Source organism: Micromys minutus (assembly GCF_963924665.1).
Source record: "Micromys minutus genome assembly, chromosome: 21".
Taxonomy (NCBI): Eukaryota; Metazoa; Chordata; class Mammalia; order Rodentia; family Muridae; genus Micromys; species Micromys minutus.
The window spans coordinates 40176356-40197503 of NC_137956.1; the positions used below are offsets into that span (position 1 = coordinate 40176356).

Sequence of the window (21148 nt, forward strand, 5' to 3'; positions counted from 1 at the left end):
ACAAATAAGCATACAAACTTAGCTTGTAATGATAAAGAGATAGCAAAATATGCTTTAGAATTTGTCATGGGCTGACCCTTGCAGGTAGTCAGAGTCTGGCCAAGTATGGTAATGTGGCACTTCATTCAATCAATCCAGCTCATTGTGCTCAGAGCAGTGGAGTCATTCAGCCATCTTCCTGACTGACTTTCTTTCTGCTCCAGTGTTGGCATGGTGGCTCTTGATATTTTGCCCCACATGATTTGCTTAACAGGAAAGTTTTGCATTAGGGTGTTTGGTGCTAAAGAAAAAAAAATCGCTTATCTTTGAACAACTCATAGGAAGAAAAGGATGGTAAGAACACATGGGAAGAAAATATCTTGGTTGTTCTTTTTAGCTCACCCAGGGTCTCAGTTTGGGGATGTAGATAGATATGTAGGTACAGCTTATTGAGAGTCTTTGTTCTGGTTGGCACAGTGGTGCATACTTTTCATTTCAGCAGTTGAGAGTCAGAAGTAGATGAATTTTTGTGAGTTCTAGGGCAGCCTGGTCTATATAGTGAGTTTCAGGACAGGTTGTACTGCAAAAACACCAGCTATAACATGCATGTATGTTACAGAGTCTTCTGTTAAGCTAGACAGCCTTACTGCATGGCCTCTTCTCCTTGGTAGGCTCTTTATTGGAAGAGCATGCCTTGAGAGGGGTGGCCTCTCGTTCTTGACAGTAACTTAGGACTGGTGCCTGGACAAGCAAGTTAAGAGCCTCTTGTGGGCCATAGACTGGGATGTCGAATATATATTCATTGCTATAACTTAGGGACAAATAGGCCATTATTATCTTGTTTTAACCCAGAGTCTCGGAGTTGTATAAACTTCTGCCCTATCTCTCCTGTGAAATATTAATCTGAAACTGGCAGGTCATTTTTGCTGCCTTTTAGGCCTCATTTCTTCTCAGCTTTCCCCAACACAGTTGCTTTAAGAGTTTTTCTTTCTTTAACATGATTGGTTTCATTTATTTAAGTAGCAGTAAATCATTTTAATTTTTTTGCTTTAATAATTAAATAAGAATATGAAGTTGGTTGTCTTCTAAAGACTTAAAGCAGTTATTTTCTGGGACTTAAATATTACATAATTGAAAATACAGATTTTATATTGGGGTTCCATGGTGTGGAGATCATAAAACAATTTGTGGGAAAAGATTCTCTTCATCTTGTGGTTTCTGTAGGATGATTTCAGTATTTCAGGTTAAAAAAAGTTTTTTAAGTACCTTTATCCACCAAGTTACTCTGATGGCTTCTTTAAAAAAACATTAGGGTATTTTTGCTGCCTCCCCCTTGGGAGAGCCCCCCCCCCTTTTTTTTTTATTCTGTCTATAAAAACCTAAAATTTTTGTGATAGACCCAAGGAATGTTAATGCATTCAAGTGAAATAAATCAAAGTTTATTTCTCTAAATCTTAACTTTAGCATTTTCTTAAATAATTGAAGTGGTCTTTGCCCTTAGCACCTGGCTGCTGTCGAAGAAAGGAAGATCAAGTCCCTGGTAGCTCTCCTGGTTGAGACACAGATGAAAAAACTAGAGATCAAACTTCGACACTTTGAAGAGCTGGAGACTATTATGGACAGAGAGAAAGAGGCTGTAAGTAAGGGGAGTTTGCATGGGGATGTTTTGAAAATTAAAGTCAATGTGCCCTTCAGAGATACAAGTTACATAGTGTAAGTGTGGCCTGCCCCATTGGTCTAGATATTTTGTAATTTCCTGTGTTTGATGAACTAGTGATTATAATGTTTTTTCTACTTTATAATCTTTAACTCTTTTGTACGTCTTAGCTGTGTGAACATACTTGTTAAAATTCCCTCTTAATAAAGTTGATTCTTAGACTGACTGCCTATATGTTTGTTGGTTAAGTGGTGAAGCCTTACAAATCCAGTCTGATTCAGGATTTTCTTTTCTTGATTTTCCTATCTTTATTATACAAGTCCGTTTTCTACAATATCCGCCTTACATACGACCTTGACTTTATCTGTCACTCCTTCCCTCTTCTGTAGGTTGACTGATAGTTGGAATTAGACCTGGGGTTGAGCTTCAAGCAGCATTTACTGCAGCTGATTAAGTTCTGCTGCTTCTGTGTGAATGTGCATGCTTGCCTTCACACAAACCTCAGTTCGGCAACTCCATATGAAATCTTTTTAGTGAGCTGTTAGGCTGTGACCTCACTATTTATGTCAGTTCCAGTGTTGGTGTACTAAGACTTATATTCTAATTTATATTCTAAACCATCATTAACAAAACGAGAAACATAAATGTACTCATTATGCCCAACAGTGATGCTGATCAGTCAGTGCTTTTAGCCCTTCCTACAGATAAGACTGGGGTCTTGGCAGGCAAGTTAAGAACCTCTTGTGGACTGTAGAGAAAGATGTCAAGCATGTATTTATCTGCTGTTTTATAACTTAGGGACAAATGGGCCATTATTATCTTGTTTTAACCCAAAGTCTCAAAGTTGTGTAGACTTCTCTCCTATCCCGTGAAATAAGAATCTGACACTGGAAAACTAGCCTGTCGGTTCCTTTTAGGACCAAATCCCTGCCCTCTGCTTTCATCCCTGCTTACAGGATCATTACATCAAATCTTCTACATATAAGATAAGCTCATTGTCTCTATTGAAGCCTAGCCTGTGTTACTGGGCATAAGCAAACATTTTTATGTGACTGTGTGAAACTGCACTGTGTGTGCACAGCACATTTCTTTGAACTGTTTGCCTGTTGCATGCCGTGGCGATTATGAATAGTATTCTAAGAACCATGACTCCAGGAATCTAGGTGTGGTATAGATTCGAATGTATGTACCTGAATTCTTTCGTATTTTTTGTGTTTTGGGGAATTGCATACTGATTTCTACAGTGGCTACTCTAGCTTTCATTTCAACCAAGAATTTGTTTGCCTTGCTTTTTAAATTTTGTTTATTATTTGTAGTGTTTGTTTGATGAAATAGGGTTTCTTCTCTGTGTAGCCCTGGTTGTCCTGGAAGACTGTAGACCAGGTTACCATGAATTCAGAGCTAAGGTAGGAAGGGCTCATTCAGCAGCAACAGCTGGTCCCGAGCTCATGTTGCTTCATCTGGCTCAGCTTCTTAAATGCTGTGTGTCGAATCATGAGTACCACACTTGGCCATTTTGTATCTTACTTTCTTTTCACAATTAAGTTTCTAGCCTTTTGGTGGTGGGGTTTCATAATGTGTGTGTGTGTGTGTGTGTGTGTGTGTACCCTTGTCTGGAACTTACTATATAGACCAGGCTGGCCTTGAACTCAAGATCTGAGTTTCTAGTCTTAAGCTTAACATTTCAGTGTTTTGTTTTTGTTTTTGTTTTTTTTATAACAATGGAAAAGAAAGGGTAACAATAGATTCTTCTATGTCTGGGTGTCTAGTTTTCCCAGAACTACTTGAGGAGTTTTTTCTCTTTTGTATCTTGACACCTTTATCAAATACTAGGCACCTGTGTGAAGATTTTTTTTTTTTTTAATTTTAAAAAGTGAAATGTTGGGTATACTTCACTTACATGGTGAGATCAGGATGTATTAGCTTTTTAAAATCTCCTGCTTCTGTCCTATAACAGACATGAGCCTAGGGCATTTGGAAGTCCAGAGCCATCTGGAGGCAGTTGGGAATAGCGATCTAACACCTCAGGAGACTCTTGTCCTACATTAACGCTTTGGCTTTAAACTGGGTTTTCTTTTCAGGTGTGTGTGTGTGTATTTAATCACTTGCCCTTTTTACTTACTTTTTTGTCACATAATTACTTTCTTTTAATTACTTTGTGTATTTTAAGAAGCAGAGAAGGTTGAGGCCAGGACATTGCTGTGATTGGGGGCTGAGAGGGGTCTATTCTGGATTATGAGAGAATCACATTCAGAAGCCTTGTTCACACCCAACCCTGCCCCACCTTTTTAAAACAAAAAAGAGAATAAATGAAATTACAGCAATAATTTAGAAATAATTAATATAATTGAAGAGAGGTGGTTTTAGGTAAGGAAAAATAAGTTTTTCCTAAAAACTTCTTTGCTTTTCTCGTGTTGATAATGGGTTTTGATGCAGGGTCTACATGCTGTCTTCAAACTGGTAATTCCCCTGCCTAAATCTCAAGGACTAGGACTTACAGACACATTCCACCATATTTGAATTCATTCTTCCCATTTTCCTTAACTAAGAGGTTTGTTTGTTTGTTTTGTTTCTTACATTGAAGCCATCAATGAGTTTAAGCTACCAAAGAAATGCTAGTTAAGAATTTGGAAAAGAAGACAAAGCAGGTGAGACAGACCAGAGACTGCACAGCTCCATTAGTAGTGGTTCTGCTTGTTTACAACGCAGGTCTGCACCTACTTTCTGTAGGGTTTTTTTTTTTTTTTTTTTTTTTTTAAGATTTATTTATTGATTATATATAAGTACACCGTAGCTGTCTTCAGACACACCCAAAGAGGGCAACAGATCCCATTACAGATGCTGTGAGCCACCATGTGGTTGCTGGGATTGAACTCAGGACCTCTGGGAGAGCAGTCAGTGCTCTTAACCTCTGAGCCATCTCTCCAGCACCGTTCTGTAGTTCTTAAATCACACTGGGACTACAGCCAAGCTGTGCAGAACAGTAGTGACTCAGGAACATAGGACACCTTGTGTCTGACCTCAGGAAATGGCAGAGTCCTAAATTTTCTGGAGAGAATCCTCAGGAGTGAAAGACAAGTTGCAGCAGTCTCTCACTTCTCATGTCACCACTCCCAGCAACCACATATTTCAAAAGTAGGGCCAAAGGCCATTCACTCCAGTCCTATACAGTACAAGGAAAATCAACTTTTATATTAAACATAGGGACATTCCTGGTAAGGGATTTCTTATAGCATGGTGTGGATGGAATTCAAGCATCAAATAAATGTCCTACTTGTCACATGATCCTCAGAAGCCTCTTAGTAGCGTTTTTTATTTTTATTTATTTTTTGCTTTGTTTTATTACAGCTAGAACAACAGAGACAGCAGTTGCTTACTGAGCGTCAGAACTTCCACATGGAACAATTGAAATATGCTGAACTCCGTGCTCGGCAGCAGATGGAACAGCAGCAGCATGGCCAGACACCTCAGCAAGCACACCAGCACCCAGGAGGACCTGGGCTGGCCCCACTTGGGGCAGCAGGCCACCCTGGCATGATGCCTCATCAACAACCCCCTCCCTACCCCATGATGCACCATCAGATGCCACCACCCCATCCTCCCCAACCAGGTAAGAAGAAAGTTTTGCTAACAGAACCCATTTGTCCATCTTACAATACAGATCATCATGGAACATGCCAAAGAATCATTTCTAACAAAACCTGTTGGAATTTTCCATGTTCATGTACAAAGTCATAGACAAGTGAGTTCTGTTGTTATCATCACATAAATATAGCCAGCTATTTCCAATATCCTCTCTACAAGGTAACTTCTGTGGGTACATCAGCCTCTGAACCAGCATTGTGTCCTTCAGACTGTAACCATATGCTAGGCCTGGCATGGTGAGCATGCCTATTGTTTTAACAGTCATAAAACAGAATCCAATGGATTCTGAGTTCTAGGTCAGCCTGGGGTACGTAATGAGATGCTCATCCTCTGAGTCCTAGCACCAGGTTGGGGAAAGTATTCTTACACTCAGAATATTCTGTAACCATTCAAGAAAACTTGCAAGACTTGTAGTGAACTTTTTATAACTCATTACCTTTCTACCATTTTTAATACAGCCTTTTGGATATGAGTTAATTGGATACTGTTTTCTTCATAGTTGTTCTATAAACTTGTATCATTTTTACAAGTGTACTATTTTTAAACCTTAACATAAACATTTTCTAGATCCAGAGCTTTTTGAAATGAGGATGCAAATCTCTCCAACATATGCAAAAGAAGCAATTGAAAATAAACAGAAAGACTCTTTGAAGCCTCAGAAAGCCCTAACACTTGAGTTCTTCATAGAACAGATTTCTAAATGCTCTTCTAGAAGTTACAAATCATACTTGCTTGTAGAAGCCATAGTTGAACACACTTGTGATCTAACAGCTTATATTATCAATATGAATCTTATTCACAGGCCAAAGTATATTTGGGTTAATTTTACTAGTTTTAACTTAGGGGGGGGAAAGTAGCCATAACCGGATGTGGTAATACAGTTCTTTAATTCCAGCACTCACTAGGCAGAGGCAGGAAGATTTCTGAGTTCGAAACTAGTCTCATCTACACAGTAAGTTCCAGGGCAGTCAAGGCTATGTAGAGAGACTCTGACTCAAAAAACAAACAAATGGGACTGGAGGGATGTCTCAGTGGTTAAGAGCACTAGCTGCTCTTCCAGAGGACACAGGTTATTTTATGGCCATGCCACCATGAACTCACCTATTAATATACTATTAAGAAGACTCAGCTTCAGTTCCAGACCTTTATACAGAAATACATGAAACCAAAGCATCAATGTACATAAGAGTATAAATAATTTTTAAGTGCCTGTAGTGACTAGGGGAAATTTTTTACTTTTCCCATGTGTGCATATGGGAAAAATTAATTAAAAATTAAAATTTAAAAATTAGAAATTCCGCTCGGTACCAGGCTCTAGCCATAGTCGCAGCTGCTGTTGGTACTACATTACCTTGTTCTGCCCACATCAGTTTATTCCTCCAAGTAATTGCTCTGCAGTTGAGGACCTAATGATGGCAAGGCCACCTAACCTTAGAGGAGCCAGGATTCACACTGGGCTGCAGAGAGGCGGACACAGATGACCTTAGATGCAGCTCTTCATAGTGAGGTGGTGCCAGCTGTCTGTTCATAATGTCACCTTTACGAACAAAGGTCGTTTTTGCACTTTCTCACCAAATAGGCTTTTCCACATAAAATATGTAATGGAAAAGATCATTTGTTGTGAGAGGGTATTTTTTAATGTGTCAAGCTGTTTTCATGTATATTTGTGTATGTGTGTATATAAAGTATATGGGGCTATACAATGGGTCAGTGAGATTTCTAAAAGTTGCTTCTCACCACCTACATTCTTTTTTGTTTAATGCTTATACCTGCATTCATACAAATCACATACATAAAATATTAAGATATAAAGTAATATCCATTTGAGAGAACATACAAACTGTGTTACTTTGATGAGTTTAATAGAGATTATAGCTTCTGTATCAATCTTTCATCATGTTCTTCTTCATCTCTGGTCCTCCCAGGACACAACTGTCTGAACTTCCAAATATAGTGACTAGTTTAATGGTTGTAATCCTAGTGATTTTTGTCTGGCTTCCTTAATACCGTCAGAGATGTGTGTATGCTGTTCTGAGTGACTACATCCTTCTGTTCGCTCTGTAGTGTTCATCTGTTCCCACTCTTAATTTGTGAATTCTTTTGGTAAAGGTTGGATTGCTTTTCAAACTTAAGTCATCTGAATAGCTGATTCAGCTGTCAACAAACAGAAACATGTGTTTTAGCTAGCATCTGCACACATTTCTATGTACGCATTTTCTGTGTATTGAATTGAGAATAGTTATAGAATATGCAATGATGATATTAGTAGATGGTGCCAAAAATGTTTCCAGAAATTTAGCCCTGTTTAAATTTTTATCATATGAACATAGTGGTTTTCTGTTTGGTGGGTTGGTTTGCTTTGTTTGTTTGCTTTGGTTTCTTGCTTAAATCTCTGTTAATAAAATTAATAACAGCATCTAGAGTTGGTATTGTGTCTACAATCCCTGTATTCAGAAAGCAAGATTTTGTTACTAGTTCATAAATAAATAAATAAATAAATAAGAAAAAACCAGGACAGACAGGCAGATGCAGCCAGCCAGGTTGGGTCATGTACACTTATAATCCCCAGAACTCAGGAGATAGACTGGAAATTTACTGTAGATTCAAGGTCAGGTAGGACTACATAGTAAGACTTGTATTTAAAGAAGAAAAGAAAGCTGACTGGTGGCACAAGCCATTAGTCCTAGCACTGGAAGGCCAAATGGATCTGAGTTTGAGGCCTGCACGGTCTACAGTGTGGATTCCAAGACAGCCATGGTTATAAAGAAAAACTCTGGCTCAAAAAAAGGAAGTGAGTCTCCACATCTAGCATACATACCTTTAACACCAGCACTCAGGAGGCAGAAGCAAGAGATCTGTTGCATTTGACGCCAACATGTTCTGTTCCAGAATAACACAGAGAAACACCATTTCCAACCCAAAATAAAAAAAGCAACAAAGCTGGTGAGTTTTGTACTTAGCATCAGCCAATCCACTTTTGCTGTTTGGACAGGTTCTCAGCTGGCCTCACAAGCAGAAAGATCCGCTTGCCTCTGCCACACTATCTCAATGGCTTTCATATGAAACTGGTAAAGTAAATGTCATTTTCCATTTCTGATTTGTCAGTGATACAACTTGAGACCTGTGAGCAAATCTGTACTGGATTATTTTTTATCATCAACATGACAAACTGCAGTCACCTTGGAAGAGGGACCTTTAGTTGAGAAATTGCTTAGAGCCTATTGGCTTGTAGGCAGGCCTGTGGTGCATTTTCTTGCTTGCTGATTCATATGAAAGGGCTTAGCTCACTGTGGGCATCACCATTCTTTGGGCAGGTGGTCCCTGGCTGGATAAGAACACTGAGCAGGAGCCAGAGAGCAGCCAGTTAGCAGCATTCCTCCACAGTTTCTGTTTCTGGATTCCACATTGAACTATAGTGTTGATTGTCCTTGAAATAACTATTTTCTTCTCTAAGTGGGCTTTGCCTGTAGTTTATCCCAGCAACACAGGCTAATTAACACAAAGTTCTTCCAGCTAACATTTTCTGAGTTTTAGAAAAGTTTACAGATGATTGGGGCACAGTAATATATGACAGCTCTAGGGAGTCCGGTAGATTGCTGGTCTGGGCTACATGGCAAGTTCCAGGTCAGCTGTGGCTTCATAGTGACCTTTCTTACCAGTGCAACTAGTAATAATAATAGTCGTGGTAAGGGCCCATCACTCAGAAAGCAGAACGCTCAAGCCTGTGCTTACTAATAGGAATGTCATTCCCTAAACCAGAAAAGAGACAAAAGTAGTCACAAATCATAGCATTTACATTAGGACCTGAAGACAGCTGTCAGGTAACTGGGGAGTGTTTGGTATTTGGCCAGAATGTTTGTGGAGCGAATGGGCAGGAAAATCTTGTCAGGTGACGGTGAAAATTGGAGAAAAAAGAGTCAAGACAGATTTATTGCTGAGTGATTGATTAATTCATAAGGCTTTTTAGAGGAAGTTGATTTCCAATGCAACCACAAATGCCCAAGGTCAGATCTTAACACCTACACAAGCCAGGTGTGCTCTTTTGCAAACCTTTAACCCTATCGCTGAGGGAACCGGGGCTTGGTGGCTGTCGACATAGCTCAAAAGCACAATCTCCAGGTTCAGAAGAAAAGAATAAAGTGAAGGATGATAGAGTACACATAAACACACACACAAACCAGAACTGTTCATCAATGGTGATAGGACCCATTAGAATAGAAGTTCATTCAGGCGTGAAAGCCCACACCTGTAATGCATCACTTGGGAGGTAGAGACAGGACAGACAGCTACAACTGCACAATGAGAGCTTATTTCAAAAAAATGAAATGACTGTTCACTGTTGTGAGTCTCCTAGGCTGTGAGTGCAGAGAGCTGGTTATCCAGTAGCTGATGCCCACTCGATAAGCTGCGCCTCTCTACTAATTGCATATGTAATCTTGATTCCACAAACTTTGCATGCATGGGGAGTGGAGGGGATCCCAAGATGGTGTTTTTCATAACAAAAAGACATTATATGTAGTAGCATGTAGCATGGTGTTTATATTGATCTTTATTTATTTTTACTGCTTTTATTTTATGTGTATGGAGGTTTAGTCTACATGTGTTTATGTCTGTGTACCACTTGGGTACCTTGTGCCTATAGTAGCCAAAGTAGCCTTGCATCTCCTGGAACTGCAGTTATAGGTGGTTGTGAGCCAACAAGTGGGTGTTGAGAATCACACCCAGGTCCTGGAGAATGTCATCTCTCCGTCTCCAGTTTCTACTTATTTACTTATGCGGGTGTTAGGGTGAATACAGGTAGTTTGGAGGCTGGAGCCAGAGGCTTTGGATCCCCTTCAGCTGTAGTTAGAGGCAGTTATGGACCACCACAAATGGAGCTAGTTACTGTGCTTGGGTTCTCTGGAAGAGCATTGTGCTCTCTTAAACACTGAGCTATCTCTCTATCCCAGAGTGGTTCTGCTGTATGGTTGGCACATCTATTTTTACCTTATCTTACGTTTTGCTGAATTTGTTAAGAGACAGTGCTGCAATTCATTATCTCCCCTTAAGCTGTAAAATGACACCTAACAGTTTCTCAGCTTTACTGCTAGGACTAGAAAGATGGTTTGGTGGTTAAGAGGACTGGCTAATCTCCCAGAGGACCCAGGTTCAATTCTCAACATACACATTGCAACTTCCACCTGTCTGTAACTCCAGTTCCAGGGTTCTGACATTTTCACAGAGATATACATGGAGGCAAAATAATGAACATAAAATTAAAAGTTAGTTTTTTTTTTTTTTTTAAATCAGTAGACTTCACAGCAAGCCCCTTACCCCCACTGAACCACCTCATTGGCCCAGCTAGGGAGTCTTGACTGAGACATTTGTTGGTGTTCCCAACTGTTGGACTTTGTGGTACCCACAAATACACAGACAACCACAGGGGAGTTATGTAACCAGTACATGTGGGCCCTGGTAGCACACCTGCCCAACATGCCCAAGGCCCTGTCCATCTATAGCATCCCTAAAAAAGTAACTAATGCGTGTAGTTTGGTTTAAAAAAAAAAAAAGTTATTTGAATAACAAAAGTAGGATGTTTCTTTCTGTTGAGGCACTAACCATTTGGCTTACTGTGTTTCTTTTTCTTGTAAGAAAAACCAAAATGGTCTTTCCTGAGGTTCTAGCCTTTCCCCTCCTAGAACTTGCTAATGGAGAAGAATCCTCTGAGGATCTGAGCTTCCCCTCACTTGGCCCCAATTGTGTTATTTCTGTTCTCTGGGGCCTCAGCCAGAGGGTGTCTGCATAGTTAGACCTTGCGTTGCTCACAGAGGCAGAAGTGGGTATTTTATTCTCAAGCTGTAGCTACAAGTTGGGTGCTCGGAAGCTAGTATATTTATTGGGATCCAAGTTTGTTTGTGGGGTTTTTTTTTTTTTTTTTTTTTTTTTTTTTTTTTGTCTGTTTTTTTTCCAGTTACCCCCAGTTACAGCCTTTTATCCATGGGAAATGCAGTATTCAAGAACATAGTACTGTGGACTCAGCTCCACAAAGAAAAATGGCTCATCACACCAGGCTCCTTTTGTAGTCTGTGGCACCTTATACTGTCTGATAACAAAGCTGCCTTGCCACTCTCTGGAGTAGCAGGTTGCCTACAAAGAAAGCAATAAGACTCAGTCCTTAACAAAGAGCATCTGTGACAGGCACCCCCAGGAAGTTGCTGCAGGAAAGAAGCCTCTGTGGATCCTGGGCTTCCCCTTGTTTGGCCCCAATTGTGTTATTTCTGATCTCCTGGGGCCTCAGCCAGAGGGTGTCTGTGCACAGACATGGATGGATGACACATGCTCAAGACTATGCTCACAGTCCCTTTCCCAGCGTCTTTCTCTTTTCTCGCCTTACTCTTCCAATGAATAAAAATAAGATCCTTGGCTAATATCCCATTAGACATGATAGGTGTAAGGCTTTAGTATGTGATCTAATAAACATGGGAGTGAGAAGGTTTCTCTACTAGCTAAACCTAATTTTAGCAAACCTTTCCATTTCCCAGGCTTCAGATGCCTGCTGTTCAAACATGTTTGTATGTAGGTCAGACTCCCACCATCCTGTGCTTTGCCACTGCTGTTTTGAAGCTTTCTCCCTCTCTGTCCTCCCTCTATTCCCCCTCCTCCCACCTCAGAAACTGGGGGGCGGGGAGAGCACACATTTTCTTTAGCAATATCTTGGTATTTTAGGTTTATGTGAGTTGTACTTCAAGCTTGTAAGAATTAGTGAGAGTATATTTTAACTGTTATTTTTTTAAATGATAATACTTGTGTTAGGTAATGCCACCCTCCAAAGAAAAGGATCTTTAGATTTTAGGTAAACAAAACATTGATTTTTATCTTTATTTGTCTTTTTAATTTCTATTTCAAGTGGGATGTTTCTGCATCACCTTCTCTGGGGCTCTGGAGATGGCTCAGTCTGTAGACTGCTTGCTAGTACCAGCATGAGGACCTTCCTCTGATTGTAGTGTTTATGTAACTGCCTAGTCTGGCTTAGCACACTTGCAGTTCCGGGGCTGGGCAGGTGGAGACAGGAGTCCCTAGGGCTTGCTGGCCATCCAGTCTAGATGCATCTCAGAAGCAGAAGGAATTGTTTTATTCTAACCTTTCCTTTTTTGATACCACCCACTTCCAGTGAGGATGGCTTCATAATCCTGTCTATGGCAATTGAAGAAAAAAGATGATTTCTCGGGCTTCATATTTCATAGTACATCTCAGCACAGGCTGAGGGTGGCTGGTCCTTGTTCACATGTGCATTGATTACACGCACACTGTCTGGAGCCAGGCATACTACATCCTCAGACCCTGCTCCCCATTTCCATGTTTACATTGCTCAGGTAGCTACTTACTTAACTTCTTCCCCTTTCTTCATCAGGCAAAACAATCTCACTGGGATTGAATTAATTTATGCTTTTAAAGCTCTTAAAATACTAGAGCATAGTAGCATGTGTTTTATGCATTAGATTTCTGGGTCATCATAGTTTATCACACATTTGCTGTGACTTAAAACAATAGAAAATTGGGCTAGAGATATAACTCACTTAGTAGAGGGCTTGCTGAACATGTGTGAAGACTTTAATGTAATCCCCAACACTATATAAGACCAGGCGTCAAAACACAGATAAAAGCCCACACTTGTAATCTCAGCACTTAAAAAATAGAATGATGAATATTAGTTTAAGGTCATGATCAGCTACAAAGAGAATATGGGGTAGCCTGGAATATATGAGATCCTGTGTCCAAAAAGTAGAAATTTATTCTCACTGTCTGAAGATTAGGTCTCTGGCACATTCCTTATGAGGGATCTGAGTGAAGCTGTATCTCTGTTCCTCCTAAGTTCCACTGGTTACTTGACATTCCTCTGCAGCGCTGTTTCTATCCCACTGTCTTCCTGTACTCTTTCTTGGATATTTGTTACTAGAGTTAGAACCACTCAGGATCTAATGATCTCCTCTCAGACCACAGTCATACCTGCGCTGCCATCCAGACTGCTACACACTGAATATCAACCCAGAACTTGAGAAAAGTGTTTGAACTTTTTTCCCCCCAGTTCTCCAGATGTTAATTTTTAGACATTTCTAGGAGCTGGAGAGATGGCTCAGTGAATAAGAACTCTGGCTGATTTTCCAAAGGACCCAGGTTCAATTCCCATCACTCACATGGAGTTCACAACTGTCTATACTCCAGTTTCAGGGACTCTGTTTTCCTCATCCACAGAAACTTGCAGGCAAAACAATAATGCACATAAAAGAAAAAAAATTGAAAAACTTAAAGACAATTTCCAATACTCACACTTTTTTTTTATTTAAAAATTGGGGGCTATTGATGTTTCACTGGTAAAAGGTGCTTAAATTAGTTGTGTAAAAAGACTGAAGGAAGGAGTGTTGATGCTGCTCACTTGTACTTGCAATTGCAGCACATGGACTTATTATCGGGAAGCAGGTGCAGGCAGGTCTCTGATGTCAAGCCCGTGTGTTCTGTCTAGGCAATTCTAGGCCACCTGGTCACATAGTGAGACCCTATCTCAAATAAGCAAATAGATACAATACAGATGCGATAGAATGAGGACAGAGTATTATGTGAGAAGAGAACTGGACCTTGAGTTAGATGGCTTGAGTATATTTTATTTTCCCTGCTTCTTTCCATAAAGAAAGGTTTGAAGCCATGCACAGTATCATATTGCTGTAATTCCATCCTTCTGGTGGCTGAGGCAGGGTGATCATCACAAGTTCAAGACTAGCCTGAAGTACATAGCTGTAGGCCAACCTGGACTGTAGACCCTGTATAAAATACAAATTGCTTTGAGACTTTTGAGCTTCATTTTACTCCCTATAAAATAATAATATTGTGGGCAGAAGTGGCTCAGCAGTGAGAGCACTGACTGCCAGGGGTCTGAGTTCAAATCCCAGCACCCACACGGTGGCTCACAACCATCTGTAATGAGATCTGATGCCCTCTTCTGCTGTGTCTGAGGACAGTATACATACATACATACACTTTTTTTTTTTTTAAAGTTAATAGTATTGGTTCTTGGTCCTCATTTGCTTTCTTTATGTTTGCTCTTATAATCATAGTTGACGCTGAGGGAAGTCAGGGCAAGATTGGAGCACTATTTCCTGGCTTGTTCTTCCATTGCTTTCCTCTATAACTACACAGCCCATCGTGTGTCAAGCCCTCCCACATTAGTCATTATTAATCAAGTAAATGCACCACAGAAATATCCTAAGTCAAAATGATAAAGGCAGTTTCTCTGCTGAAAATCATCTTTCTTGGTAATTTTAGTTTGTGTCAAGTTTACTAACCCAGCACACACTGCCTCTCACAAGCATGTTAGAGGAACTACTGACAAAATCAGGCACTATTATAAAGAATGATGGTGCCAGATCATAATAAAACCATGGAGGAGAACCATTTGGGTTTTTTCTGTACAGTCTTGGGAAACCAAGTAACCTGCCTTGAAACACATGCCAAGAATAGATGAAGAGGAAGGGGGGGGCCATGGTTACTCTGCTCAACTTTGCCTGTTGGGTGTTGGTCTCTTGACTCTTACCTGGGTCCATGGATTCACCAGACCGTACTTTGGAATCAGGGTGTGAAACTGAACTGTTGAGATATTTCTATACAGTTGTATGTTATGCCATTACCTCATGATGGCTCTGTCTTTGTGATGATGAGGCTCCCAGACTGTCATCTTTCTGAAGCTCTGTCATAGCCATGCTTGGTAGAACAGGTAACACAAAGATAGATAAGGACTGTGTCACTCTAAAGGTGGTTTGCCTTTCTTATATGACCAGAAGTGTCCCTTTGTCTCCAAGCTAGAGTTTTGTACTTGTGAGCTCAAAAGTGAGCTTTCTACCTAGATCTGTGACTGCTTGCCGACTACAGTGGCAGAGTTGAATGCATGTATCATTCAGTAGCAGAGTCTACTTACTGCGTCTTCAAAGAAAAAATGTATTTGTGTGCAAGTAAATCAGAGACATTATTTGTTCTGTCTCCCATCATTAGTGTAAAAATGCAGGAAAGAGATGAAACTGTCGGTTATTTATCCTAATCTCCCCCCTCACCCCAACCCCACCTGTGATCTCACCATGCCAGTGCTTCATGTCAGGGAAAGGTAGGACTTTGAAATTCCACATAGAACCTTTTATGGTGGTGGTCTTGGTGCACCAATTTCCTTTGGAAGTCCTTTCTGATCTCTGGTCTGCACCAGGCACTCAATGTGACGTGATGTGGCGTGACAAGCCAGTGCTCATGTAGAGTAACCAGAGTGAATCTGTTCTTTTTGCCTGATGCTTTCTCAAAACTGCTCCCCTTTATTGTTGCTTGCTTGTGTTTTGAGATGGACTCGTGTATTTTAGATTGGATTCATGCTCACTCTGTTTAGCCAGTCGTGACTTTGAAATCTTACTTCTACCACCCAGATAAGGTTATAGACATATATCACAGCACTATTTATGTGGTGCTGGGGATTGAGCTCACAACCTCTTGAGGGAATCGTTCTTACCAGTTGTATTCATGTACTAATTGAGCCATGACATCAGCCTTGTAATTCATTCTTAATATCAACTACCTTTCCTATACTAAAGTTGAGATGTCAGTCAGTGAACTATCCTCAGTTAAGTGTTCTACAAAGAAATGAATAAAAAGCTGATCATCAGGCCAGTGAGATAATGAGAATACTTACCCTCAAGTATGGCTTTCTAAGTCCAGTCCTTTAGAGCTCACACACATAATAAGTTCTCCTCCAACCTCCATGCTTGAACCATGGCATGTTTGTGCATATATATCTACATACTAAATAAATCTTTGTCTGTGTTCTGCAATCAGACATTGAGTTGATTCCTACTCACCCCCAGTGAATATCTACTTAACAATACTTTAAATCTCTTTCCACAGGTCAAATACCAGGCCCTGGCTCCATGATGCCTGGGCAGCCCATGCCCGGTCGCATGATTCCCACTGTGGCAGCCAACATTCACCCTTCTGGGAGTGGCCCTACCCCTCCTGGTATACCTCCAATGCCCGGAAACATCTTAGGACCCCGGGTACCCCTCACAGCACCAAACGGCATGTGTAAGTAGCACAGTGGGAAGACGTTCCCCCAGATGAAGCTACAGATAAGGAAGAAAGGCTTTCTTCATGAGATGTAGCAAGCCTGCAACAATAAGTTGTGAGAAATAACATTTTGGTGTGAAACTCAGGTTGTATACTCAGTACTGAGGTCTGTGGGTAAGCCACCGATTTGTTTGTCACTCGTGATTAAATCTGACTAGTTTGAATCTCAACTGACATACATAGTTCCTGGCTATTATTTTCCCTCTATGCTGTAGGGTTAAAAGTGGTAAGCAGGGGGAAAAAAAGAAATTGGACCAGACCTAGTCCAATTAAAGGGTGCATTCCTTTAATCCCAGTACTCAGAGCAGAGATGGTGTTTGTGCCTGCGTGCGTGTGTGTTTTTGTGTGTGGGATGGGGGAGGCGCTCCAGGCCAGCCAAGGCTATATAATAAGACTCCCTTCTTTCAAAAAAGAAAGAAGGGAATTGGTTTAAAGAAAGGAGTGAGGTCTTATAGCTATTCTTGATACTTAAGTAGTTCCTACATAGACTTGAAGTGAGATGGTTTAGAAACTGCTAAGAAGTATATCAGATGGGTGCTAGTGGACTTTAGTAGCATCCCTCTGAGCTTGTGTTCAGAGCCCCCATTCAGGTTGTTTCTCCCATAAGCCCTACTCCTACCCCAGCCCAAGCCTTGACCTCCACAGGGTCATATCCGAGGCTGTGGTCTGCCTCCAGCTTGGTAGACATGCTCAATGAGAATGATCCAGCCATAATCTCTGATTCCTGAAGAAGTTGTATGTGGCCAGAAATTAGCTCCTATTCACAGACAGAATAAATAACCAGAATCCTTGGCCTTCTGAGCAGTTATGGCTCACCCACTAGCACTCAGGAGGTGGAGACATATGAATCCCAGAGGCTGAGACAAAGTAGTCACAGAGAAGAAAGTCTTCAATTAACTGAATGTATAGAATCTGGCCCATTTTAAAAATAACTTCTCTTGATCTTGTAGTCATGTATCATAGTAGAGTGGGTAATAAAATACTTTCCAAGTCACCTTCCAGGCAAGGAAGAACTGGACTTCCAGGAGAGCAGACCCAGTTTGCCATCTCTCACCATCAGATCATGTCACTGGACTTGACCACTGGTCTGCTTTGTTTCTGACTTAGGATTCTATTGTGAAGGGTCTTCGAAGGAGTGCCTTGAGAATGCATATGGAGTCCATGCACAAAGGGGGTTTTCTAGAGGATCTGGGGATTCTGACGTGGCTCCTGGACTCTGGACAGGCCACACTACATGAGTAGCTTCCTGACCTCAGGACTTGGTGTATTCTTGGAGATCACAAAGGGATGAGACAATAGGACTCTGAATGCTTTCAAAAGCTGTAGAGGTTTGGTAGAAACCTTTTGGGAATATAGACTGTGAATTCCTGATAGTGTGGCTGTACTTTAATTATTTGCTTGATATATTTTCATTCCTGGCAAGATCTAGAGGTTTTACTGTCTTGGATTAAATGATCTCTAGGGTTCCTTTGTACACAAAAGCGGCTGGAGTTGAAATAGAAAAGAACCCCAGACACTCAGGCTGATTGTTCCCTTCAGGACCTGACCTAGTTTGGGCCAGAAATCCGAGGATAGCAGTTGAAGGCCTTCTAAGAGTATCCAGCTTGTGAGCAGCTGCCTCAGTGGGGTTCTGTGGTTCTGGTAGAAACAGTTAATCAGCAAGAAGTTATTGATATCTCTCCTGTGCCCAGCTAAGATAGACACCATGGAATAAAAAAAGATAGAGATACAAAATTAGCCCATGAAGGCTGTGATTATTTAATGAAGAAACACAATTGGTAGAGGGAACAATTAGAATACAATAAAATGGAAATATAACTAAGTTCTTTAAAAAAAATGTCTGCTGTGATTTTTTTTTCTTTTGTTTAATATTTATTTAATATATATAAGTACACTGTAGCTGTCTTCAGACACACCAGAATAGGGCATTAGATCTCATTACAGATGGTTGTGAGCCACCATGTGGTTGCTGGGATTTGAACTCAGGACCTCTTGGAAGAGCAGCCGGAGCTCTTAACCACCGAGCCGTCTCTCCAGCCCATCTACAGTGATTCTTGAAATGAGTGGTCCTTGGAGAGGGGTGGATTGAATTCCTACACTTCCCTCTTATCTCTTAGGTTAGGGTAAGTATTTTAAGCAGCAGTTGGCTTCTGTGCTCTTGACCTCAGATAGTAAGCCTATGAACCATTATTGCTTGCCTACTAGATAAAAAGTTACTTCCTAAGGATGGTGGTGCATATCTTTAATGCTAGCATAATGGCTGAGGCAGGCAGATCTCTGAATTTGAGGCTAAGTCTGGTCTGCACAGCAAGTTCCAGACCAGCCTAGGCTACATTGCAAATCCTTGTCCCAAAAAAGGAAAAAAAGAAAAATCCTTTCTGTTACTTTCCATTGAATGGACTTTCCCAACCCTGCCTGTGTTTCCAGCAATGACGAGTTGCCTTGAATGTGTTTGCAGATCCTCCTCCACCACAGCAGCAGCCGCCTCCACCTGCAGATGGGGTCCCTCCACCTCCTGCTCCAGGCCCACCCGCCTCGGCTACTCCCTAGCCTGGAAGATACAGGGAACCTCCACAGCCACCACAAGCTGAAATGGGGATGGCAAGACTTGTGTCTCAGCTTCCTTGGTTTTCTTGCTGGATTTTTTTTTTTTTTTTTTCCACAACCCCAAGCACAAGTCTCATGTCTCTTCACTCCCTGATACTTCCTGTGCCGGGTCCTTAGTTGATACTCAATGGAAAGCCTGTGGTGGCTAGTGTGCTCACTAGTGTACCACACGTCTCCCCTGTCCCACGTGACAGATGATGGTGATTGGTCTGCAGGTCCTGTTGACATTAGTATTCTCTCTGTGTCTCTGTTTCTCTCTCTCTCTCTCTCTCTCTCTCTCTCTCTCAGCTTTGTCTGAGGCTTCAATGGATAATTTTTTTTATAATTATTGTTTTTTCTTTCTCTGTTGTGGTTGTTTTTAAGGAAAGTATCCTAAGTTAATAGAAACCAAAAAATGGTAATGGGCAGAAGGAGATAGCCACAGAGGGACACACCTTAAGGCATTGTAAGTGACCTTATTTCTGCTTATCTGAGCTAAGAGTGGTGCTACTGGTAAAGTTCCTGAGACTTGTCACACATAAATGCACCTAAATGAGAAAAGGGGGGGGGGTTCCCTTTGATTAAGTTTCCTGGTGAGGACCATGAAGGACTCCACTCTGCCTGGAAGAACACACACACCAGTGTACCTGAGTGTGCCTGGTATGTGACAACAAAGAGCACAGACAGTGGGACACGCCCACTCCTTCCTTCTTTCACCATTCTGGTTCTGTGCAAAAGATTTGCAGTATTGGAACTAGATGGTTGTTTTTCTAAGGGCAGTGTGAGCTTTGAAAGTTGGAATTTGGAGAGGAATTTGCTGGGTTTTTCAGTCTAACAGATAAAAAGTCTGGAGCCCTACCTACACACCTTTAGGAGTCCTATCCAACCCTCACCAAATATGCTTGTTCTACACTCACCCTGTTACACGGTTTTTAAACTTTCCTCCTATAAGAAAGGAAAAAAAATGTAAAGTGTGTTAAGTAGATTATGTTAAACATTTTATCTCATGCAATGGTTAGGGTGGCGGGGTACAGATCCCTAAACTACCTCTTGCTGTAGCCAGGGTGAATGGGATTTCTTAAGCGGTACTGAGGTGCAGAATGGGAGTGGAAATGCCCACGTGTGATCAGCAGCCCCCTGTACCTTCTTTTCTGAGACCTCACATTCCACCTGTCACAGGGTTGTGAAGACTGTGCTGATGGCACAAGGACCTCACTTGGCTCCAAAATGTCAGGCTTTAAGGCTCAGGGCACCATCCCAGAGAAAGCCACAAAAAAATGCCTTAATTTGAGCCTGTATCTACCCCTGCTGATGAACAATAGATGGGTTTGGGTTTTGTCAGCTTCTTCCCTCCTCCCCTTCTCCCTTCTGTCTTTCCATTAGTAGCAAAAGGGTGTTTTTGGCAGAAATTTCAGTGGCAATTTCATTCTTGAGAATGCAAGGTAGAACACCTTATGGGTGTATTTTCTATGTGTGTTTTAAAGCTTTATATATGAGAGGTGTAGGTTTGCATTTCTTAATAACAACAACAACAAAAAACACACAATTGAGATTTGCCTTTGAGACTCTTGGGTTTGCCTCTAACCAGGTGCCCGAGTCACCGCCAGAGTCCTGGGGTTGCTAGAGAGAGATAAAGAAACTCTGTTCCTTCTGTATACTCCAGAGTCTTGGAGTGGAAATGGAAGTGAGCTTGTTCCTTGGAAGCTTACTTTACTGTTTGCCTCCAGGAAGACCCCAGTGCCTTTTGACCGTGGCCAGGATTCCCCTCCCTCCATTCTCCCACAGTAAATTGACTCCAAGCACTTGCCTTTTTCTTGGAATTCTAGAAGAATAGGACTCTGGTTCATACTGTGATTGTTTGTAACCTAAGGTCTGTAATGTGATCGCTTTCTAGTTTGAGAGATGCAAATGGAGATACTTTAACCGTGTTGATAATCTACAGAGCCTGAGTCCAACAATTTCCATGACTATTAGTCAGGCATCATTCCTGTAATAACACCCATCCAATTTTGTGAGGGGCGGGCTTGGATACCGTGTGGTTTTTGTACAAACGTGTGTCTCAGTGTGGGTTTTGGTTTTTGTTGTTTATCCTTTAGGTTTTGTTTTATTGAGGGAAGGGAGTTTTGAGAATTTGGAAGAAAATGAATGAAA

The 21148-nt window shown here is 41.2% G+C and overlaps 1 protein-coding gene across 2 annotated transcripts in view; it reads left to right on the plus strand.

The window, feature by feature from the left end:
* Positions 1-21148, plus strand: part of SMARCC1 (SWI/SNF related BAF chromatin remodeling complex subunit C1) — a 90601-nt gene extending 69453 nt beyond the window's left edge. For both annotated transcript variants that reach the window (XM_080934716.1, XM_080934717.1), the window contains 4 exons: positions 1481-1615; positions 4985-5246; positions 16193-16369; positions 18870-21148. In XM_080934716.1, the coding sequence (XP_080790842.1) occupies positions 1481-1615; positions 4985-5246; positions 16193-16369; positions 18870-18961 (666 nt within the window). In that variant the 3' untranslated portion in view covers positions 18962-21148. The remainder of the gene's footprint in view (positions 1-1480; positions 1616-4984; positions 5247-16192; positions 16370-18869) is intronic.